The sequence below is a fragment of the Falco cherrug genome, chromosome 3, assembly GCF_023634085.1.
Source record: "Falco cherrug isolate bFalChe1 chromosome 3, bFalChe1.pri, whole genome shotgun sequence".
NCBI lineage: Eukaryota > Metazoa > Chordata > Aves > Falconiformes > Falconidae > Falco > Falco cherrug.
Genome location: NC_073699.1, coordinates 56,008,049 through 56,033,638, shown reverse-complemented (window position 1 = coordinate 56,033,638; position 25,590 = coordinate 56,008,049). Strand labels below are relative to the sequence as shown.

The 25,590-nt window shown below is 37.8% G+C and overlaps 1 protein-coding gene across 9 annotated transcripts in view; it reads right to left on the bottom strand.

Annotated features, from left to right (window-relative positions):
* The window catches only part of ZNF521 (zinc finger protein 521), a 232,359-nt gene that overhangs the window by 203,730 nt on the left and 3,039 nt on the right, over nucleotides 1-25,590 (bottom strand). For 4 of the 9 annotated variants that reach the window (XR_008731176.1, XM_027797739.2, XM_005433877.3 and 1 more), the window contains 3 exons: nucleotides 10,943-11,005; nucleotides 9,819-9,878; nucleotides 4,049-4,228 (listed from right to left, as the gene is read on the bottom strand). Coding sequence is in view for 7 of the 9 variants with exons in the window: in XM_027797739.2 (XP_027653540.1) it covers nucleotides 4,049-4,228; nucleotides 9,819-9,878; nucleotides 10,943-11,005 (303 nt within the window). In the remaining 2 variants the exon portion in view is untranslated. The remainder of the gene's footprint in view (nucleotides 1-4,048; nucleotides 4,229-9,818; nucleotides 9,879-10,942; nucleotides 11,006-25,590) is intronic. The other 5 variants (XM_027797741.2, XM_027797744.2, XM_027797743.2 and 2 more) reach the window with 2 other exon arrangements.

The window sequence follows — 25,590 nt, the reverse complement described above, 5'->3', positions numbered from 1 at the left end:
CCTGCATGCAAGTTCCTACAGTAAGATCCAAATGGACATATACTAGAAGGACATCAGGTTCATAGCCGTGCTAATTGGATCCTTTACTTATAGAGACAACTCAGAGGATGACAATGTGCAAGTGGCTCATGAGTTATTAAATGTAAATGCTGAAGGAAGGATAGAGTAAGAAAAGCATTGACATCAGAGTGAAACACTATTAAATCCATATTTTTATTGCCAATCTTTTGTAATGACTAAATTAATATAGTGCAGCATCTTATCTGCCCATGGTTACAAGTATTGCAAGTAATTTTTTTAGGCTTTTCCCCCCATTTGTCCATTATCTGTATTTGACAAACATCATGGAATTGTCAGCAATTAACATAAATAAATCATCTATTCAGAGCAAAATTTAGTACAAGAATTTCAGATGGTAGCAAAAAATATCACTGAACAGCTCACAAAGGTCCTGTTCCATCCCCCATTGAAGTCAATGGGAATCTTTCCATTGACTTCAATGGATATTGGATCAGATCCAAATTGAAAAGATCAATAGCGCACACATTAGGATAAAAGAGCAGCTATGCCCTCCTCTAGAAAAAGAACAAGTTCAATTCAAACAACAGATTACAGGAAGGAACCAGCTGGGGAGAACTTTTTTCTTCTCCTTTGAAAAAATCTGCAAGAGAACAGCAATTCAAGATCCTGAGAGCTAAACCTCACAGATTTCCAATTTTCATCTTCCACTATCCTCTGAATAGGTGGGGGTGACTGACACTTTGAGAGATTGGGACCACTGTTTAATGAACCAGCTCCCTTCTCCCCACTCCTGTCTTTGGTTGAGAGTGCAGAATGAAGACTCAATAAAGCAATTTTACTCCTTCTACTGATGTGTTCTTCTGAAGCTTTGACATATCTAACATTTTCAAATGCAAAAACTAGAAACCCCAGTATCAATTTGAGAACATACAGTGGCAAGCCTCATTCTCAAGCGTATTACAAGGTTGGTAGAATTAGAGGCAGTCAAGACACTATGACACCCAACTCTCATGTTTCATATTCAGGGTTTTACTAAAGGGTTGTCCAAAGCCATTGGTTTGACATCCTTTTTGTTCCATCAATGTATTTGTTTATTTTACCCAGTATAACTGTATGGAAAATGATGCTACAACTGGGTCAACATGTGAAGTTCATTAATTCTTGCAGTGAAGCTCCTTATATGTCTCACAGAGCACCTCCAAAGCTCAGTAAAATCCAGACAAGTTGCATCCGGCTCAGTCATCTGCAAAATTAGGGTTTGGAGGGCTTTAGAACTCGAATGTGAACAGCCCTGGTGTTTTTACATAATGGACAACTCTGGTAACTCTTCAGTAACTGAGATGAAGCCCAGATTGGAAAGATCATACATCAGGACAGAAGACACACACTGCCCTCCTCCAGAAGGAACACAGTTCACCCAAAAACCAGAACACAGTACAAAAATTTCTATTTTGGTAAACTTCTTGCCTTTCATTAATAACTTAGTGACAGAAAATACCTTAGGGTGTATAGTAGTCTCATTGGGACTCCTCCAGAAGGAGTCAACCAGAGCAATTATGTAACACTCTGTTGTGTCAGACGACTGTGACAAGAAAGGGAGGTGCAACCAACCCTCCTTGGTAATACTTATTTTGAAAACTTTGAATCTGGGCATGGATCTCAAAGGCACTGGTGGAAGTAAAGAGAAAGGCAAGAGTCCAGGGAGCTTACATAAAATGCTAAAAGCAAACATCTTCTTTGTCAAATATATATTGTGCTTCAGAAAAGAAAGGCAAGCTGCTTGTCTGTCAACTGTCACTAATTAACTAAAAATAATCTAAACCGATGAGGTTTTCTTAAATGTTGTATCCTTAGTGCTAGGTCATACATGCAGCTTAGGACCCTGCACTGAATTCACCTTACTAACCACCTGTTTGGTATTTTTTTCTGGAGAAAGAAGAAATCCTCAACTCGGACCATTTAATCCAGGCTCCTCTTTCAACTTAAGGGTGTATTTTGGTCATTGTATTTATAAACAGAGGACAGCTGGGTTTTTTGTCAACTTGGTAGTCCAGAAGGATGTGTGGTTTAGGTTTTTGTCCACTTCATTAGCTTTCAAACACTCCAATCTCTACCCATTCACCATCACAAGTTTTCTTGAAAGAAATCAAAGGTATTTTTAGAAACTTAAACAATTTCCTTCAAGATTCTTTTTCATTCCCCCATCCTCTGACAACATACATGCATTCCTGCTTTACACATACACTCCAAATTGACTAATCCAGCACACTTATTTTCACTCTTACTTAGCAACACTCAGAAAGAACTGCTGTGTTCAGGAGCAGCACCCCGGGACTCTACCTACTTACTGCTCCTCTCGCCTGCTTTTCTTTAGTTTCTCAGCCCAGTTATGCAAGCACTGTTCAGTACATTCTGCTTGCAGCTTTAAAGCAAAGAAACCACTTGGTAGAAGTGGGAAGAGGGGACAGCAGCTAGCTAACCAGAAAGGAGGAACAGCCATATCAGATCAAGGTGAAAAAACAGGGATGAGTAAATAGGATTTGAGGCAGTAAAGGGGAGATCCAGAGGATCAGGACGGGGGAATGCTTTCTGGAAGAGGGAAGGAAGAGAAAAGCTAGAGCCATTAGTTTTTCAACATAAAAAGAGCAAAAGAAAGAAGAGAGGTATGAAGAAAAGGAGTGAAAAACAATTCAATTTTTTTAAAATCAAGAGAGAATACCCATACTGCCAGAATCCACGAGCAATAGAGACAAATACATTCTAGAATAAGTTTGTAGGAGTGATTAGGGAGTGGCAGAACTGACTGTATCTGAAGTTAGAAAAAAGTTTACGGGCAAGAAAAGGCAAAGTGATATATTAATAAAAGTAAATGTTACTTGCTGGAGCAGATTTTCATCTTCCATAATTTGAAATTGGGATTAAAACCATTTGGCAAATTCACATCACTTCCTCAACCTTCCCTCTGCTCCTGCCCACTTATTCCTCTTCTGTTCACCTTCCTTTCACACTTTGTCCCAAGACCAGTACTGCTACTTGACTTTTGTGTCATCCTGCCAGGACTTAGCCTATGGATCTACTCAAACAAAAAATAACTTAGATCTCCAAACATGAGCACATTCACACTTTCTAAAAGCATTCCCAAACAGGAAGGATGGTTTTCCTTTTTTTACAAAGTCATAATAAAGAAAGGTTATTAACATAACTGCACAATAAATTTTACACTGTAGAGATTAAAACTAAAGTTTAAATAAAATAAATTTTAAAAAAAATGCCTTTCTGTTGCTACTGAGTCTGCTTGGACCTACAGTGCCTACCATCAAAAGACCTACTGGATCTAAGGGGCAGAATTACTTCAGCAGATTTCATGTGGTTTCCTTCCCGAGGGGGCTGTCTACAATCATTTCAAAGGGGAACCTGGGTTGGCTACTGTCCATTCACCCAGCTCTGCTCAGTTCAGTAGTATCTGATCAGCACTCAGTTCTGCACCTTGACTGAAGTCGAAACCTTGTTTTCCCCTCTAACAATTTCTTCATTCCTCTCAACTTTCAGTTACTGATTACTGCACAGTCATTTGTAGTTAACAGATTAGACTAATGCAACATCCAGCCCAGATCTGCAACATGCCATTGTGCAGATTCATTTATTACACAGGCACACTTAAACCCCACTTACAAATACTCTCCACGTTTACAAGTGACTTAAGAAAATCTGTGTATAAGCAATGTATGAAAAGCTGTACAGTATGAATCTAGAAAATACATGCAGCAGTCAGGCACAGACAGTTAACAAACGCTTTAAATACAGTAACAATGCAGTAATTACCCATACATCCTTCAGTATGAAGGAAATTTATAGTGCCCCATTTACAGTATAATCCTGTCCCAGAATCTGTTTATAAAGGTCTCACCCAAGCATTCAAGTGCAGGAATAAAATAACTGAGAACGGAGAAAGGAGGGAGATCAAAAGCAGAGGATGGAAATCAGAAGTATAACAGTGCACAGTCATGAAGTGATAAGTATTGTTTACCTGTCAGTTGACATTGATTAATCTTGTGTTCTGTGATATCACTCAGTGACTCAAACACCTGGAGGCAGCTGTCACAGCTGTGCACAGCTTCTTCTTCTAACTCCTCCCCTTCATCCGGCCTCTTCTTACAGTCTAGCACTTCTCCATCTTCTGCCTTGTCTTCTAGTTTACAGTTAGGGTCTGAAAGAAAATCAAGACCGTGACGTCAGGCATCTAAGAAGAGAACCTTTAAAAAGAAAAAAAATAATCAAAATAGGTTCTTGTGATAATGAGGAGAAGAAACATTTTTGACATGAGTCTGTAGCACACTAGGTTTTATTGCTAAATAAGCAAAGGAGGCTTTTTTCCTTGATTTTTTTTCTAATCTCGATGAAAAGAGAATTTCCCTTCTACTCCCACAAATGCAGCTCCATTTCTCACTCAGGCAATTCTTCCATGCTTCAATGTTAGGTTTGTCAATTTTATCACAGCTATTGAAGCTGCTTTGATCACTGTAAGAAAGGATAAACCACCTATGCAATTAGTTTTCAAAGAAAAGAAAAATCAAATCAATGAGTGTGCAGAAACTTCTTTTCACTGTTAACTACAGCATTTCACAGGAAATTACCAGAATTAAGAGACTAAAAAATCTGATTTACATAAACATGAAATTAATCTTTATTTTACAACCCACTCCAATACTCCATCACCACACTATTTGACACAAACAGAGCCCTGGGAAGATTATACCCTAGGTCAAAATGCTACACAAGCTTTGAACTTGTGTATGACTTAAGACAAACCCGATAAAGTCCCTGTATTTTCCAGGTCATGGAAAACTGGAAGCTAACTATTGTAAAGTCTGAATAGTGTACAAGGAGACTTTTGTCTGTTTGATGTGTTAACAAACATTATGGGGATAGCAGGATAGCTCTAGTCTCAGAACAGCAGTCCTGATCACAGTGGAAGCTTCTGAACTGGAAGAAATGTGCAGTCTCACTGCCATCCCCTATGCTCAGAGAAGCCACACAGCTTGACACACTACCTCAGTTCTGCAGATAACCAGCGCAGAGTGAGATAATGCGACATCTAGAACTTTTCTTCCTCCTCTGAGGAGCAGAGTAGCTTTAACTACTCGTGACTTTTGCCCCCTTTACTAAAAGCTTCCTTCAAAAGACAGAAATAAAACAATCTATTCCCTTAATAAAGCAAGCTGGCATTTAACTTTATTTTTCCTTGGGAACCACAGTACAACAAGTGAAACGCAGAAGAAAAATGGTTGTGTACATTCCAGCAAAAGGAATGCAAGTGTTTCACCACTTTTCCCTTTTCTGCTTTGGCCGCCTCATCTTTCCTTTTTAGATATTTGAGAGCTGAGACTAAAACAAGTAATTTTAGAAAACAAGGGCAAACTCACACAATAACAGGAGGTTGTGCAAGTACATTTTAAGATATTATGCTCTTTAGCCAAGCGGGTGACTAACCAGGAGTAGGCTTCTCATCCACAGCAACGCAGAGGTGTATCTGTGAACCCACTTTATTTAGTGTTGCAATTGACCAGGATCACGCACAACTACCTGGGAAACTAAAACATGCTAACAGTAAATTCATATTAGAATGGGGAAGGGGTGAGGAGCAGCAGCAGGGCAATTCCACTTTAAACCACTCTTAAATCCTTTCTCAGCACCCTACAGTAATGTGGGCACAGGCATTCCTGTATTTGCCACTGCGTACAAAGCACAGGCATTCTTGCTGCCCACAGCGCAGGTCAGGGCTCTGATCATCTTTCTACATCCTTTGGTCCACACTGCTGCACCCTGCCCTTCAACTGTTCAAACACAGACAGACCCACAAGCAGAAACTGGAAACAACCCATGTCAGGAAGTCTTCCTCATGCTATGTGGCTCATGATCAAAACCGAGGAATTTCTTTGACGGGATAAAGGGCAGAATTTATTTTTAAGGGAATTATATTACAAAGGGAAACCAGATTAATTGTTAGAAATAAATAAACCCACATTCTGAAGGCAAAAATATATTTGCTGTGCAAAAGTCCTGTCTACACACTGAGTGTGATCCTTCTATGACAAATTACATTCACAAGGTTCTTTTAAGAATGACAACTTCCACTTGGGCAGCTACTTCCAAATAGAGGACTAGTCTGCAAATTCACACACCAAAAAGGGATGCTAATTAAATAAAAGGACTTTATGGCATTTTAGCCATTGTTGAATACTCTGAATCTAGTAACTTCCACTGACAACTCATTTTCCAAGATATTTTCAAGATTAATAAAAGTAGTTAGGAGATCACCAGGTTATAAGCAATTCAGAAAAGAAATAATTGTCTTTACTGTTGCAAAATGACCCCAACATCATTAAACACTTGTTGGAAGGCAGCATGTGCACATCGCATACTATTAGTTGTTCAGCTCAAGCTCCCAGATTCATCTCATAAAACTGACAGCACTCAGGGAAATGTGGGCACTGGGTTTGAATTTTAACATGAGTATTTAAATGCTGCACATAAAGTTTACAGACCTGTTTGTTTTAAAATAAGGGTAGTGTCTGACTCTGCTTTAAGTACAATGTTGAAGGAAAGAAAAGGGAGGGGAGGGAATTCTCAAGACTTATTATTCAGAAACACTTGCACTTTACAGGAATTCAGCAATACACACACACGTAGGCACATATGCACCCCTTGTGCACAAAAGCCTAAAGAATCGCTCAACTTAAACCTTCATACTTAAAGACCAGTTATTAAAATTAGAATCATTTTAAGACTAATAAATGTTTTGCTTCTCCTTCTGCATTTGCAGATATAAACTCTACAGGGACAGAAGTCAGTCAAGCTTATTCCCTTCTGCTGCAACTTTAGAATACATGCTCTAGCCAACTGGCACATTTGTTTTTAGGTCAACACTTAAGTGGGACCCTCTGGGACCTAGGTTCGAGTTTAGCCTACAACAGCTTTGTGAAATGAGTTCTGGCAGCCTCAGCCCCTCTCAATGAATGCATTTCCACAGTGATCCGCTGCCATGAAGAGATGTCACCACCAAAATAATGATATTTAAAAGAGAAAACAACATTTTGATGCTTTTTGAATAATAGCTTTTGTTACAACAAGTATCTTCCATGGAGAGCTAACCAAACCTTAAATAGTTACTTAAACTGAGGATAAGCTGCCTTATTTGAGCTGCTCTTTTGAAAGACTAGAACAAAACATATTTTATAAATGCAATGTGCATTCATCTATACTTTCTCCTTAACCTCCTGTTCAAAGTTCATGGTCACATAAAGACTTAAAGGCAAATGTCATTCATGTCCCACATTTCTTTCCCCCTTAATATCTGCAACAATCACAGCCACAATTCCCTCAACAAAGATTGTCTTCATAGTAAGATTACTTCTCCCAATATCTGCAAATGCCACTGTTATTTCCAGAGGCTTCCCTGCTCTATTTCAGAGGCTGCCATGCACCACCTGCATCTTTTCAATACCCATCAGCAACAATACACACATCAGCTCTACCTGCAGATACAACTGAAAATTATCTAATACGGAAAGGATACTTTTTGGGAAAAAAAATAAATTCAGGCTATTAAGAAACTTTAAAAAAAAAAAGAAGAATAGGAAGAACAGTTGTCTTCTGTTACTGATTATGTTAACATTGTTTATAAATGGAAATTAAAAGAAGCATGATTTTCTCATTACTATGTTCCCTGGCAGGTGGTTCTCTCATTCCCTTCTTCCTCCTCCTCATAAGAGATGTTATTGCTGTAACTTGGTCTAGTAAAATTGCAACTTTGGGGAAAATGAAAAATTGCATTGGCTTAAAAGTGTTGGAGGCAATAAAGCCATGGACTTCAATTAATTTCAAGTATGGGAGCGGTTTAAGGCCAACCAGCAGAAATTCTATTCTGCCCATGTAAAAATGAGGTTTCACCACATTTACTTTTTATAACCCATATAAAAGTCAAGTAAAAGTAATGAATATCTAAAAGTCATCTCAGTGGACTGGCAAAGACTATCAGTATTCTTGAAACTCATCTTATGTATTTTTGCCTATGCTACAAGGATCCATAGCTAATCACAACTAAAACATCAAACTACCAAGAAAACAGCCTCCTTTCCAATCCATTTCACTGCCTTGCAGTAGACCTCCTTCCAAGACACTTCTGCATGGAAAAGTGCTGGCAAAAGAAAGGAAAACTTAGATCATGTGGTTATAATTATTACCAGGCAAGGAATATTTCTTCAGCTCAGTGGTAAAGTAAAATTCTGTCGCTCTCTGCTCCCAATAGTGTCCATCGCAAAACAACTGCCTCATTAAATCTCTGCAGTAAGATTAATATGCCGTAGCTGCACTACATTTATAACTTGGTACTCTATAAAAAGCACATTTAATGGTTAGAGCCAGAGCTTAGATACAAAGTATTACTATAAAAACTTCTGGCAGTGTGTACACAGTGTGGGCCTTCTGTACTGCTTGCTCTATCAGAAGGTTTTTTGTCTTTAGTATCAGCACTGCATTCTTTCTATAGAGAAAAACAAAATATTAAATCTTGCCTAGAAACAGAGAACAACACAAGACATGATGGGAAATAAATAACTAGCAAGACAACTTAACCATTGAGAATTATTTTAAGAAAAAAAATCCAGAAAAGCAACCATTTCTTGTCATATTGATCTCCAGTTTTGCAGTCCTCTATTTTTCAACTTCATGTTTCCATACTGGTATAAGTTTGTTTTTTTCAAGTTTGCAGATAGCTAAACAAAGACATATGTACATTCAGAAGAGTTTGAGAAATTTCCCATAAAAAAAGCAGAGAACTCTTACTTTTATTTCCTCTTTCCAAACATTATAGTTTATGCGCAAAGCCACTAGAACCTACAAAATGCACTAAACACCAAACACAAATCCACAGGACACACACATAAAAGAAATACAAAGTCTTCTAGCTGAAGAAAAAATTAACTGCATTCTTCACCTTTACAAGAGGAGTAACTCCAACTGTTCTCAGACAAATTATCTACACTTATTCAGAGATGACTAGCCTTCTAGGAATATCCTTAAGGAGTCAGCCCTTACTCCAAAAGGTAACCTCAGCTGAATGAATGAGGCTATTCAGATTAGTCAGTTCTGCTCTTCAGATAAAATCCTGTGGATTCAGTACCAAACACAGAAATGAAGCATTTCTTGCATTCTTAGAACCATATTCAAGAATAAAAGAGCCCTTGTTGTTATTGGGAATTAATAATTATTTCTCCATGATTATTAACAATACATATCACTGTGATCCTGACGCAAACAGCAGCTTTGTCCACCCGGTCTCACTGACTTAAAATTAAGGAGCCCTGAAGTAATCCTGACTGGTAAGAAATTATACAAACAATCCTAAAATAAATTACCCTTTTCCACATATTTTACAAGTATGAAAATAGTTTAAGTGGAATGAATATTCAAGTTTATCTGAATATATATATTAAAGTAGGGTTTTATGGGGGGGATGTAGAAAAGGATTATTAAAAAAGAAAAAAAAAAGGAAAAAAACAAGAAAATCATGCTGGACTTCAGAAGCATCTCACTTTCAGTTGGCTGACTTACAAAAGGCAGAATTTCTGATTCTCAGGAACTGAAATGTGAGGGGAGAGGAATGTTATTTTCCATTGCAAGCCCCAAGAATGCATTCTAAGCTGAGAGTGCAGGCTTTGCAAAAACACCCCAATATAAAAATCCCTCACACTGTTGTCAAACGGTAAGCAAGCACTAATGAAGGAATTCAGCATTACCAGTCTGTGCGGCTGTGTGTCCCACACCTGCCTGCTGGTCCTCTGTTTCATTTTCTTCTACTGTCAGAAAAAGGTAAACAAAACAAAAACAAAACAAAAAAAGATGTTAGGTAGGTAGCTGAAGTGTTTCAAGCATCTTTACACCAGCTTCAGTTCTGAAAGCCAGTAATGCTTGTACAACACGGGCAAGAAAAGCTGCACTGCAAAGTGCAAAAGTGTAGACCAGACCAAAACAGAATATGTTGCTCTATGGAAGCCACAAATCTGAGGACAGAGTGACCAAATCATTTTCATGGCTTAAAAAACAAATCAAATTTCCTCTGGGATATTTGTCTTCAATGCACTCTACTGTATTTGATTATGGAACTAAATGAGAATAATTCTGGGGTTTAAGATTCTACTTGCTCCACACAGATATGAGAAAGCCTTCTCCTGGCAGATGGGAGATGTGTGTGTGCTAATTCATACATAAGCTTTAAAAAAATAATAATAATCCTATATTCAGTAGCAAACATCTCAGCAGTGCAGACAGCCTTGCAAAGGAGAACTAACCCCATGCTGTTTAACTGTATACACCATGCCAGCATCTTTCCCTTGCCTCACAGCTTTCCAGAGCAGTAGAACTAAAAACAATACAATTCTTGTCAGATTCACTATTCAAAACTTGTTGGATGAGAGTGAACCTAGCAAGAGCCATTCTGCTGCTACTTTGAAAAATTAAGAGTGCGCTGTTCTCATATGCTCTGATACAATGCCTAAGTAAGATTGACTCTCCCAAAGTAAAAGGGAAGAGCTAAAAGGCAGAACCATTTCCCTTTTATTCTCCCAAAGACTGATTTCTTTGAGCTAGAGAACAGCAGAGACAATTAAAATAAATAAATAAATAAATAAAATTCATTCTCTTTCCACAAGGAAAAAAGCTGAAAAGGGAAAGACTGCACTTCTGCAGCATTTCCACTCCCAAGAACTCAGATCTCAAAAAATAATCATGCAACTAAGTTAAAATCCAAAGATTTGGGGTATTTTTCCTGGTTCTTGGGACAACAGAGTGCAACACTTAGGGTCACATGTAAATCTAGACATATATTCAAAAGAAGAGATACATATACACACTGCACAGGTACCTCTTTTCCTCCTCCGCCAACCCCAAGGCTTCATACAACTGGTTGTTTCTAGAATCTGAGTTTCTAGAAAAAAAACACCAGTTTTCATAAGGACACTCTTAGGACACCAGACACTTGAAACACAGTGCATATATTAGAAAGAGTCAAGTACAATCTCTGGAGGACTCTAAACAATCTCTATTTTTGTCCCAGAGCTGTGGCTAGTAAACACACTCTTCTCATCAACAGCGATCTGATAAAGTTTCCCCAGCCCTAGAGTAAGTCAAGTATTTAACAAAATATGATTTTGAGCTGACTGTTTCAGTTGAACTTTTATTTTGCAGCCATAAAGTTACCAGTACTTAGCTGTGATAATACTGTATGATTTTCTTTATTATGCTGAAGCAGCCATCCCAGCAGTCCTCACAGCTAAAGGAAACTGGTCAGACAAAGAAAGCAATGGGAAAAGCTCACAAAAAGCTGAGTTTTGGGGAACGTGTGGTCAAACACAAAGTAAGCTAAATAAAAAGATTTTTCACTAGGGCAGCACAGATCAGTAAGCTAGTTAATAAAGGAAGAAAAATAATGAATACAACAAGCATACAGTTTAAAAAAAAAAAAAAAAAAAGCTACTGCTATTTGTGATCCCCTCAAAGCCCCCAGTGAAACCTCTGCAGCAGCCCAACCTGACCCTGTTTATGCCCACCATCAGCTGTTGATCTATTTCCAAAAAACATTCTCAAGAACAAGCTGTAAAACTGAAAAATTAGCCCACTGTTCCATACCTCAAGAGGAAACTCACCTTGGTCATCAGTACCTACTAATGAATGTTATTATAGGTTGCGTGCACACCTGTTATCTACCAGTGAAATCCTCAACCATGAAACGTGTCACAACTTGGTCCAGAAAGGCAGCTTGAAAAGTCTACCACTTTTAAAGTTTCAAGATGGAACTGAAGTGGCCAAATGTTAACTTTTCAAGAACTGATTCCCAAGTGCAAAACTTTGAAATAAAGCAGCTACCTGCTAAGAAGTAAACAAGATCTGCTCATCTGAAGCAGATTTGCACTTATAATTGTATTCAAACCAAAATGCAAGAGCTCATCTTTTCAGCTGTTCTGTACTGTATGTCTACTGCCACCAACTGCAGCACCAGAATCTCTCACTGCTAGTGAGAAGTGACTGCACACTGAGCTCTGCACTGCTGACTGAGAGGTATACCAACCATTTTTCAGTCTTAAAATGGAAAACAGAAACACGGATACTGCCTAACAAATTGTTTTCAGGTATGCGATTTTGTAATGTGAAAACATGACAGTGTATGCCTTGTGAAACCAAATGTTTAAAACTTCCCTGCTACTTAGGGATCTGAAAATTCTGTGAAAGCTGACGTCTGCTTTCAAGAAAGGCTGACTGCTATGTCTTTATTACAGTAAAAAAAGGAAACAACTATCAGAGCAGGTAACTTTGTGGTTAGCACCTTTCTAAACCATTGTTCAAGCCCTTTAAGGATTCTCAGTCACAACAGAACCAAGTAGGTCACAACAGGCCATGGCACAAAGACTTGCTAATAATATTCAGCTAGACTGACATATTTGTCAGGAAAATTAAACCACATTCAGGGGGAAATATGTTTAAACGATAAAGAAAACTACCCCACAAACCCCACTGAATTAGGGAAATCTTAGCATTAGCACAAACCATCTACAAACTAACATCTAATTTTCCTTTGCACCTAGTTAGATCATTCCTCCAGCTAGCATGGGTATTTGTTAAATCAAGTAAAATACAGCTGGTAGCATCAGATAAGCTCTCGATTAGCACTTTATGCCTTTCCACAACGAGACTGAAATCTTCAGTGCTATTTCAGCTCTCCGACCACTGTTAAACTCACCTGACTATGAAAGGTAGTGTGACATGCAGCCAACATGAACTTCCCTTAAACATTAACTATACCATTCTCTTTCAGGAGAGGAAGGGAACTTTAAACAGAAACTATATAGAGACATGCTTTAAATTTTGCTAACCAAAAACATTTCTCTAGCATTGGCATGAAATGTAACTTAAAAAAAAGCCACAAGGATGACAGGCAGACAAAACAGTAGCATGTAGGCATATTCATTTAAATGTCAATACTACCAATACTCTAGGACTGTAAGTGCACACAGGGATGTCATCATCATTACAGTGTATCCCACATTCTAGCATAAGGTAAGAAAAATTCTGGATAAAGTCATAGAATACTAATAAAGGAGAGGCCTCAGGAAACCAGAACAGTATCTTATGAATCCAGACTATGAATAAGTGATGTTACTGCTGAACAGCACTTCTAAACAGATTTAAAAGAATGTTGTCATGCAAGCAACAATATTCATTGTTCCTACAATTATTTGTTTATGACCACAAGTCACCTGTTTTTTTAGCTGTAAAAACATTTCTCAATTGACTTATCTGTTCCTTAAAACAAAACAAAAAAAAGCAGCAAGTCCCTACTACATACTTTCTCAGTGCAGGAACCCCAGGAACCCCAAATAATAAAATTTCAAAAAAGACCCAATCACCACAACAACTGTGGCACAACTCTTGAGAGCAATTAAAAAAAAAAAAAATTAAAAATCCCAGTAAGGGAAAACAGAATTCCAGCATGTCAATTCTATCTCCCATTATAAAAGCTTGTGGGTTGGACAGATACCAGTTTTTAAAATTTTACTGCAAATATTTATCTCTAAACTGAAGTTGTATCTATGTAAAAGGTTAGGAGATTTCAGCTTTAGTACACCCAGTGTCCACCTCAGTTCAGAGCACCTCTCATGCTTTGGCTGCCGAGTGTCAACATTAAGACCAATTATTGCTTTTTAAAGTAAAAACAAAAAACAAACCAACAACAACAAAATAAACAAATCAAGTAGTATCATCAAGCACAGCCAATAAGGAACACGTGTGGGAATTCTGATACAGAGGTCCTAAAAATAGAATTAATCTCCTGATTGCTCTACAGCAACACCTGCTGATCAATGAGGATTTCACCCCTTTTGCTTAGGGTCTCTTCATGGGACGCATGGTTAGCCCATAAAGGAAGGAGATTATTTTATAAAGTTAGTACAAAGTATACACAGATTTTCTAGCTTGCAGAATCTCATTCATATTCTACTGACTAACCAGGATTCCCCTTCACTGAAAAGTTAATCTGTAGATTTAGTACCCTAAGGAAGTGCACAAGTCACTTCTGGTTGATGCCTGGGAAAAACCTGGTATGGAAAAGAAATGGATAAAATTAGAAATGAAAAAAGGACATTTTCACTGAAAGGAAAGCTTCTTGGAAAACTCTGGCTAAGATTTATGGCTTCTGAGCTATTATAAAGCATAATAAAATAAAAGCAAAAGATAATTGAAAAAAGTCTATTTTCTTCTGGTCTAGGTGGGTTAATAAATTTTAAAAAAGAAAAAGAAAAAAAAAACTGCCCCAAATGCCTGAGCCTCTTTTCAGCTTGTTAAACAAAGCCGGAGAAGCCACATATCCCAAAATAAACTATAAAAATAGATTGCTATTGATTTATCCCTTCCTAAAACATATTCCTTGAGAGATTTGAAAATAAACCTAATATAGCAACTAAGACTGTCAGGATAAGAAGTTTAGAATATATATATTTTAGCTTGCTCTTTGCATTTCCTATAATTCAATACTTAATCTATAAATTCCATTAGCATATGATTAGTAATTCAATTTAAAGCCATCTTTGCACAAAAGCCTTTTTCTTGGGATGGTAACTTTGCCAAGTGCATCTTCAATCTACATGTTTGAATAATTTCTGCAGACAAGTAATAGAGACACCAGCTGTATTAACATAATCAATACACAATTTACCGAGTTACCCAGACAGAACAGAAATAAAATGCATGTGCCATTATTTCAGTACCTACAAATGACTATAATTTCTGGAAGTAGCTCTCTACTTTTCTTCTTGTTCCTCCTCATGGCCACATAAAAGCCAAGAGGACATTCATACTGCCACCATCTACAGGTAGATATTAAGGGTGATTAAATAGATTAATCACATAGCAGAAGGCAAATTTAAGAGCCAGTTACAGGAGGTGCTGAGTATCCTCTAACTCTATTAAAGTCAATGGATTTGAAGATGTTTGGCACTTTGCAATAGCCTGCTGTGGAAATACATCTCCATAAGGATTCAGTCAGGATACAAAACTGAAATTAAAGAAGTCACAGAGTGATATTAAATGCAGGATCACATGTTACTGCATCACCTGCCAGGGCTACACCTTCCTGTGCTTTATTCTCTCCCCTAGGTACCACTGGTGCTCTAAGACTCACCTTTTCAACTCTTCTGTCCAACACATGTAAGAGCAGGATTTCACACCTGGCTACGCCACATCTAAGCAGCAATGCAGTGGGCAACTCCTGGAAGTCAGCAAGTATTTCAGGCTGCTTCATAACATCCTTTAAGATAACTGGCATTCATAAAAGTTCAGAACTATGAAGAAAGTTTTGCTTTCTGAACAGCTTCACCTAGTTTACATGTCTATTTGCTGCAAGCCAGAAACATGACTACCATTCTGAATCCCAAATGCATATATATGCACCCAATGACTTTAGTGTGAGAACAGTCAGAAAAAGAAATGCATTTGCATATTAACATTTCAAATATCTACATTCCAGAACTTTATTGAAAATTTAGTTCTGTGTGTAGCCATAAGTGTACAAAAATCCAATTAATCATCTGCATGAATACTCATATTTCTGATTTCTTTTCCTTTGTACTCTGACATACCCTTTTCCTATTTCTACCCCATCAGCATTGCAAGAGTATTCTCTTCACATTAGAAAATATTATGTTTCTTAAAAGATTCTTATTATATAGAGCACTTTTCTTCTTGCATTTGTTTTTTCAGAAGACAAAGCCCCTTATAGCATTCATATTTATCACTCCTCTCTTTAGTCTTTCCCAACACTAAGCTTGGGGTTTTTTTCCCCTACTGTTCTCCTTGCAGAAAGACTGAGTTGTTCACAATTAGACTGCAGTGGTTGGAAAATATTATTTTTATGTTAAAATATTTTCCTAAGCAGCATATAAGCATAAAAGTAATAAATATACTTAAGTGGAAAGAAATTTTGCTTAAGAAATCGTTTGGATGTTCTTCCAACTCTTGATCTTAAGAATGAAAGTATCCAAAAGTGACAACCTAAAGGTGTCTAGTTTTACATAACACTGCGCGCAGAAAAGGCAGAAGATGTTCCTTCCTGCAGCAGAGGAAGAATTCTACAGAAACCCCAAAGCTGGGCTGTGGGTGGGTGTGTGTATATCTTTTTCTGGATAGCTGAGGCAGCAGATTAATCAATCCTGCCCAGAATGTTAACTTTGCTTCCCTAATAATGCATCTTTTAACAAGGTTAAGCCACATCTACATATACTCGTATTTTTATTCTGTAAAGTAAACTAATAATGGTATGATATATTTTAAAAAGTACTTTTCTCCAAAGAATCTTAAGGCTTTTTATAAAACTCAAGTAAATTCCAGACATCCTTAAGACTTTCTACCATGTAATGTAACAGATTACAATGGATCTCTGAACAAGAGGGAAACTGTCTGTGAGTCAATTCTTAATACCAGGGTCAGGACTTTCAGCTGTCATGCCTGTCTTAAACTGAATACTCCAGCTCCATTCCTGCAATATGACTGCAGGCATCCAGTCCATTTTGAGGAAAGTCAGAAGTTAGTAGGCTAAGATAAATTTTAAGCCTAATTAACCAAACCCAGTACTTAACATGCATGCTTTCAGAGGGATTTGTCTTTAGTACCTGAGTAACTGATTCTATGTATCATCTAAACTTTCTTATTCGCTGAAAGTGACATAACCAAGAATTTGTGGTACTCCTACAGACCTGTATTTTCAGCTGTGCTTAGAAAACAGGAAATTCATTAAAGAGTGTGTACAAGAACCTAAACTCAGCACGAGAGCACAATTTGAATCAAACATGCATGGATCACAGAACCTCAAAGTAACCAACATTACACAAGTCTGAGGACAGGTGATATAAGGAAGGGCTATGAGGACCTACAGTTAAGGTTACTCTAGATGATCACTGCCTTTGAAAGTTAAGTCATTTATCTATATGCCTAAAATGAGGCACTTAAATTGAGGAGCTTGGGCTGTCTGACACCATTCCAACACCACAAGAAAACACAGCTGCACTCTTTAGCTCTATTACCTGAAGACATACATTTATCAGAGTAAAAAAACCCACCTCCTTTCAATTGAGATTATCCCTGATTTATCAGAGTTCTCCACCTATTGTGTATGAAGGTTTTATAAGTTTCTTTTTGATCCCTCAAACTCTCTGCTCTGTTCTAGATGACTTTCTGTCATGCAGAACAGCACTCTGGTCTATATCCACAAAGGAGCTTAGAAGCCCAAAACTAGTGAGAGGATGCTGCATCTAAATGGCCACAAGTTCTGTTTAGACACCACTCAGGTCAGGCAGTACCTATGGTTTTATCATCCAGGCTTTCTCAGTGCTGTGCAGCTCAATGCTGAAGTCAAAACAAAGCCTCACTGCAGCTGGCTAGTAGAAGATTAAATATTGTCCTGCCCGCTCTGGCTTTGGATGCAACCTTACATGTTGGTTCTTCAGAGTTTGCATACCCTTCCCTTGTTGCTACAAGAGGCTGGCAGAAAATGTGTGGGTTGAAATACCTCTTCCTGTCCCCCCCTTGCCCACGCCCACTGGTTAGATCACTCACCCAGGATGTGGGTGGCACCAACTCAACTTTCTTCTCTACCAGAAGGATTTGTACTCACATCATGAGCTTCCTAACAAAGAGCACTCACCCTCAGACTTGGGGTGTACTCGTTCATTGCTGTTGAAGCTGCCATACGGCGTCTATAATATTCACTGAACTAGAAACAAGAAGAACTAGCACAATACCTTATCCTTGTGGTGAGGGCACCCACATGGGAAGTGGGACACACCAATTCCCATTCTAGTTTTAGTGAAGTAATTAATCAGCTGTAATATTGCAGTGAGCACTTGGCAGACCAGGACCCAGGTCTCCTCTTTCTCCATTGGTACTCAAGCCATTAAGTTGTGAGTCTTGTGTATGAGTGCTGTTGCTCACACTCCTGTCCAACAAATACATAATTACATTTTTGATAAGGGAAACACCACTGACAAAAATAAAGAGGCAACTCACACTCATAGCACAATATGCTGCTGTGTAATGACTGATGTACTCCCTGTGAGATACAAACACTCCTAGACAAAGCACAGAGCAGAACCTCTGCCTCTTGCATCCCAGCAGAGCAAATAACTTTCCCTCTTCAGTAAAAGGGAGAAGAAAAGCACCAGCACAACCCCTCAATTCCTTTTAACATGGGAGGAAAGGAACCTGCCCCCTATCTCCAAAGAGCTGGATCAGGTAAGTGACTGCTATGAGATACCCTATTGCACTAAGAAAGACACCTGCATCTAGAACAGGGGAGGAACTAAGACACACTATTATTTTCAAGTTTTTCCTACTGTCTCCTTAAGGTAGCTTCTACTCATCAACATTCATAAATCCTTAACCTATCTATGAATTATATAAACAGTCCAAGCACCTGGTGTAAGATGACTAGTCCAGTAGGCAAGTAACCACCTGTAAACTAAGCACTGCAGTATTAGAGTCTTGCAGCATGCAAGCCCTTTTTGGGGCCTAGTCTTAGAGCCTTCTGACTTTTCTTCTGACTTGATTTGCATTTATATCTGGCGAGCAAGTCAACAGATTCACCAGAAATTGCAGACCAAATCTTTTCCTATGCCCCAGCTCTTTATAAGCCTTGCAATGCAACCTCTTCCCAGTGGTTGCACACACAGACCAATAGCAATCCATTTCCTTCTCCCATCTTCAGAGTGAAAACATTACATCAGGCATAGATCTTGACATCCTGTTGTCCTGGAACCAGTGAATCAGAAAGTTCCTTCCTTGCAATTGTATTCTTTGGAGGTGGAAAATAATTAACTTCCCCACCCCCTCCTCCTTCCTACTGCCACTATCAAAGTTAGAAATCCACTTGATTCTGTCTGGAAAAAAAAAAACCCAGCCACCATAATTCAGTGCCAGAGAAAGTTTTGTTGATCAAAGCATAGCCTAGTCTTCCCAAGGACACTGCCTTACTACATCACATCATCCAGTCCAGCAGCACAGCAGGTATTTTATTTTTGTTTTTAAAGTTCCTTTCAAGGAGTTAATGGGTCAATAATGGAAGCTGACCTTGATAAGTTACCAAAAGAAGCGAACAAAAAAAACCCCAAACCCCCCAAACTCTAAAAACATTGATTATCAAGGAATTCACTGTTTGAAATATATTTTTCTGGCAAAACACAACCTAATAATAGTAAGGGCACAACAAGTTTCAGGGACTGTATGCAAAAGCCACCTACTGTGGAGTTAACCAGGACTTTTAGACTTAAAAGTGCTCTAGCTTTTCCACACTTGTGTGTGACACTAAGTGTCTGCATGAGGAACTAGGAGAGAGATTTTGCACTTCCTGTCAGGTAAGGACAAAATTCCTGTTCCAGGTTATTGCCTTGCATAATAGAATAAGCTCTCCAAAAATGGGATTTGGGAAGGAGGGAAAACACTGATGTCCTCCCTATTAACATCCCATCCATTTGTCCTGAGGGCAAAAAAGTGTTCTGCTCCAGCCAAGAGGCTGTTTAACAAATTATTAGTATGTCCAGATTTGTAAGAAGTCTAACTAGTTACTGATATTATATTTTTAAAGAACCATAATATGCCCCTATCACATTAAAAAAGAAGAAAGGGGCCGGGGGGACGTCACTATACCAACAGATACATAAATTACTTTAAGAAATCTTGAAGGACAAGAAATTCTAACCTTAGAAAGAAAAACTGCACCTAACTGCATCTATATTTACAAGTGAAAGTATTGGATTAATCACTTACTCAAAAAACACCCCTCTGTCTTGCTCCCATGATAAAAAAGAGCAGGAAAAAAACCACAATGAAAATACCTTCACCCAAAATCTACAATTTCACTGGGCATTAATTATGCAGAATTGGCAAGTAACAACCCTACAACCCTTTTGAGTACACATTATATGGATTCAACTGTACAAAGAAAAGTTGCACTATAGTATGCACAGCATCAGTCTAGCTAAAGGAAAATCAAAAAGGCTCAAATGTGCACATACCAGAAGAACACGGATAACGTAGACTAAATCCTGGAAGAGGAGGAAATAAAATCCTCTACCCCTTTTTCTCAATAATTATGCAGTGTAGAGGTGAAAAAAGTGTTTGAAACTAAAGGAATGTGAAGTGAGAAAAAACCCCCAACATGACCATTGTTAACCAGTATTGTAAATACAGAGGACAAAGGCTCCGGTATAAAAATCCATTGGAAGAGGGCAATTTTGTGCAGTCTTAGTAATGTGTGCACAGAATAACATAAAGCAGATATTTTTGCAAAGTAGGAGGGCTGAATGAAGATGTTAATTATAACATGTTGTAATAAGGATACCCCCAAGATCAGCCCTATCTTTTTTGCTACAGCATAGTCCCTAGGCATATGGCTAACTACTCCTTGATCATTATCCTGGCTAAAACTAAAGCTACTGAAGTTTAGGAGACTCACATCTAACAGAATTTCTTTCATCTCTAATAATTGCTAAACTAGCATAATTACCCATATTTGAGGAGAAATAGAACCCAAGTTGTCTAAAATTAAAGTTAAAACAACAACAAACCTCACCACCTCTTTTGGTTTTTGCATATTCATCTTTTGTCAGAATCCTATGCCAAGTGTTGCGTTACGATTTAAAAGCTTCTCTTCTGCTATCTGACTTTTGTAAAGAGAGCAACTGAAAAACTTTAATGCTTTGTAGTAACACAGTGCAAAATGTATTTGAAAGCAGATGTACATTTGCACAGCACTAAATAAAACAGCCCCAATTCTTTATAGATCTTTGTGTTGTCCCTTCAAGGAAAAATATATGTAAGTACATTTATATGCCACGGTTCTAATTTAGGTGAAATAGCGCATTTTCCCCACCCCCAGCTGAGACCGATTTTGAGCTCAGGTAGCCCTACAGAAACCAGTGGAAACGGTAAAACACAGCTGGGAAAAGATGCTAAGAGGTCTGTCTTAAGGTATCAGCATTCATACTATATTTTAATCAATCTAGAAAAAACATCTCCAAATACCTTATTTTCAGTGTTTTACACAGAAAAAATACTGAATCCATATGGTCTACATAAAACATTAACAGTTTTCCTAGTTCCCTTCCTCATGTATAATTATTCAAGAGGAAGATCTTTTTTCCAAAATGCGCAAGTTTCAAAACACTGAATCGTATTTCAGAACAAAGAAATGACAGCTATTAAACCAGTTGTAAATTAGACTGAATGAATTACAGAGCAACATAAAGCCTTTCAAGACATCTTAGATCATGGTGGATAACGTTATACTACAGATGTTACGATAAGTGCCTCCATACTGACAGCTTCCCTTGTTATACAAGTTAACAACAACTCGGGAAAACAAAATCAAACCAAACCAAACACACATTTCTAAGCCTCTTGATATTATCTTTGTCACAAGATTTCACCTTCATGAACCAGCAGTACAACCAGTAGCTGTTTAGATGCAGCTGTTTAGATGTTCACTCCTAATAGTACCTGCTCCTAAGTAGCCGGTGATGGCCAGTATAACTCATGCTGGCCCCAGAAACAACTGGGTAGCATTACTGTAATCCTACAGCTAATCAAGACCACCAATACCACTACATATAGCCAGAGTCAATGAATATTACTAAAGGTTAGGGATGGTTTTGTTGTTACAGATTTTTTTTAATGTATAAAGGAGCTGGGTATGATTTGGCAAGTCAAAAAGAGAAGACTATAAATAGCCTGCATTATAAAAAGATGCTAATCTTAAGTCGTCTTTGTAATTTGTTTTTTTCATGTACTCTTTTATGTTCAATATCTTAATTTTTGCCCTTTTTTGGATAGCCAAATAGAAGCCAGCAATTCACTCATGCATCAAACAGATGTTTTTGCTTTTCAGGCCAAATGGAATCTTACGAATTTTTTGTTCCCTCCCTATAAAACAATGATGCCAAAATAACACAGTTCCTGAAAACAGCCCGTTCAGAAAAAGTTCTTTGGACTGGTAATACTGAAACTTTAAGTAAAGTTCACAGAAATCATGCCAATACTAATTGCTGTTTTTGTTTATGCTGGATTGATTATAGTCTAATCAGCAGACAATCTAATGACTTTCAAATCTAGTCCATGCAATTTAGAAGCTGAGGAGGGTTGGGGCTGAGAATAAACATTCAAAGAGTTGACAGATACACAGAAATGTAAAGGCTACTGTTTGAAGGGGATCCCAAAGTCAAATTATCTCTGAACTATTTTGCTGCTATTCAGTAAGATTCTTGTTTTAATCCACTACTGTTCTACCTTCCTTGGTACTATACAGCACAACCTGCACCTCTATACGAGAAACATCCTTTTGCTTCTAATTTATGATGAGAAAACAAGTCACAATAAAACACGGCACATTTACTCAGTCCACCAACACTCTGCATCAATTGAGTTGCAGTTGTAAATTCAGTCAGGGTAAAAGGAGTACCTAGGCTTCCTCAAAAAGAGGGGACAACTTTAAGAGACATTCCAGGCTTGCCAAAATGTTTCAAGATACGAGCCTTCTTTAAGCAGAACACAGATATATGTAAAATGCATTTTTTTTTTCCTTCTCATCTTTCTAGGAACTGACATTCACCAGTAATTTTGTTTCTGCTGTCAAATGTGGGATACAAAATTGCAATGAGTAAAAATTTACTTTGAAGTAATAAAATATTTAAATATTTTTTCAAAAATAAATCACTTTCAGGTATCAGCGCTTCTACTGAATGTGTGAGGCTGTTCAAGTTTCCTTGCGATGGCTTATCTAACACCTACAATTCCAGTGATTTTTCATGGGTGGCTTTAGCCTAATGAATACTACCTGGCTCTAGCTTACAGAAACCTGGGTTTAACATTTAGTAGGACTCCACTTTCACTCAGGTTTGTGTAAAGAATAGCTTGTTTCCTTTGCAAGTGACTATATTTGTGTAACTTTGTTTCTAAGCAAAGTTTCTCATCTAAAGCCGGTAGTAAGGGCAAAAGAAAAACCTCAAGCCCTCCCAAAAGTAAAACCCCATAAACCAGAGAGGGGAAGGAGGGGGGAGGCAGTCAGTAACCTAAGTGTGATATCTACAAAGCATGCCAAGTCACGGGAAAAAAAGTTTGCCATTCAAATGGTCAAGTTAAACAAGATACAAGCAAGCTGCTTTCTCATCACAGGGTATCTCCAGCATGGTTTTACTTAGGGAATGGGCACTGCCCTTAGGAGTTTAAGGAGTCACACCAATTGCCCTTCTTCAGTACTCTTCATTTGCACAGCGGCTCATTTGGGGCTTATACACCAGTATAGGATCACTGACTTATCTTCCCCCACCTGCTTTTCTCCCACTATCCTCCCTCCCTCACCAAATGCATTAGGTGATTTTGATCAGGTCAGTGATACCCAATAGATTTTTTTTAATTTTTCCCCAGAAACTAGACAAGGAAATGGGATAAATTAATCAGCAGAATGAAATATAGGTCAAGACTGGTGAGTTTGATGCAACTGATCCTTCCCCTGCCTAAAAGAACACAGCAGTTGAACAGTTTTTCAGAAAGTTAAATAATTTACTCTCCTTTTGAGACTTTTTTTGTACCACAACCATGTAGTATATTTCTAACAGACAGCGATTTTCATGGAAAATTATTACAATCTTATTTTTCCTTGGAAAGATTTCTTCATTATTCTTAAATTGTAAGGGGCTTATCTAATGTTAGTTATGCCTTTTTTTCTTTCCTAGGTCCAAATCTGAGATACGATCCTCACCAAGAGGAGGTGAGGACAGTCAGACCAAAGTTGGCAAGAAACCAAATGGGATGGGGGTGGGGGGTGGGGTGGGGGTGTGTGGGGTGTGTGTGAAGAGAGCAAGAAAAAGAAATAGAATAAACAGAAACCATGGTAATTCAAAAAAGCATATTTTCAAGAAACAGCAGAAATTTAGTCATTAGCAAGTTCTTAACATCCACCATTTCAGATGAAGGTTAGTTTCATGCATTCAATATAAAAAACTCAATAGTCATTTTGTTTTAATGTATTTACCTGCCTTGTATCAGTATTCCCCTAAGATATAAGTTTCAAATTAAGTTATCAAAAGTGACAGACATATCAAAAATATCTCTTATATCTTCCCCCCAGAAAGGGTTGCTAAGTACATGACAAATTGGAAATGTGATGTGTAACTCCATATTTTATTTAGATGTAAGACAGCACTCATGAGTTTAAATAACTCATTTGCATACATTGAAAGAACAGCTTTTTAGAGGAACTATTTAAAATACTGTTTATTTTTAAACTGCAGAACTATATTTTGTACTGACTGAATCAGTAATACTTAAGAAATAAGGAATTTAAATAAACACTGCATTGGAGGTACAGTTTGAATTCTCCTTGCAACACTAACTATAGCTTTTGTTTGTTCACTAAAAATGAAGATGTTATAATTGATGGGCAGACTTATCAATGAATTTAAATGCTACGTCTATGCAAGCGTCTTTCGACTTCTCAGATGAATCGCATTATTGGCCCTTTCAGAAATCTTGCAAGTGGACTGCTTTCAGAATACTATTAACCCACTCAAAAATTGACACGATTGAAGAAAAATAAAACAGGGAAAATGAAAATGAAAAAGATACTTGAGCAAAGGCCACCAAGAACGATAACCTACTCCCCAAAGGTAATTACTGCAGCAATAATTACAGATGATGATTGATTTACTGCCTGTTTTTAATTTTAAAACAGTAAATAAGACACTGTAAAGAAATCTCTATCACCTCTATCCTGAATATTCAAGTGGTTTTCTCAAGTCTGTAGTTATTGTCAGCAATTCCAAGCTACTCCATCTGAATTGTACAATGTTGCTATTTTCTCATTTTAGGGACTCTCAGGCTACTAGTACGTAAGGAAGGCAAAGCCCATACCTCCACATAAAATGGAAGCTGTATCTTTTGTTTTAAATTAAGTGTGATGTTTACAGGAAGGTATTTGAAACAAACCTCCTTTCTGTAAGGCAGCTAACAAATAGCCATGAGCAACACACATCCAGTGTCTAACAGGAGAACAATTCCTCTATCTGCCAATTAAATCTGAACGTTTATTCCTTTGCACTTTAAATACCTGGAGGTCTGAGACTACCCTTCAGTTAAAGTTTCCCAGAATCTTTTTGCAAATATGGCTAATCGGTCGCTCTCCTACTGCCTCTCAAACTCTTAGACGCACGTAAATAAATCCTCCCTGGGAAGCTCGGAATGTAAGTGTGCACCCAAGCAACAGAACTTTCATTGTGGTATCATTTTTAAAAGGTAAGGGAAGAGCGGCTCGTTTGTTCTTCCCAAGATGCCAAACAAAAGCACTACTGAACCACACAAACTTCGGTAAACTAGACACAGACGGCAGCAGCAGGTAAAGCAGTAAATTCAAGGCAGCCTTTATTCCATTGTAAAATATCTGGAGAGCTTAAAAAAAAAAAAAAAAAGAAAGAAAAAGAA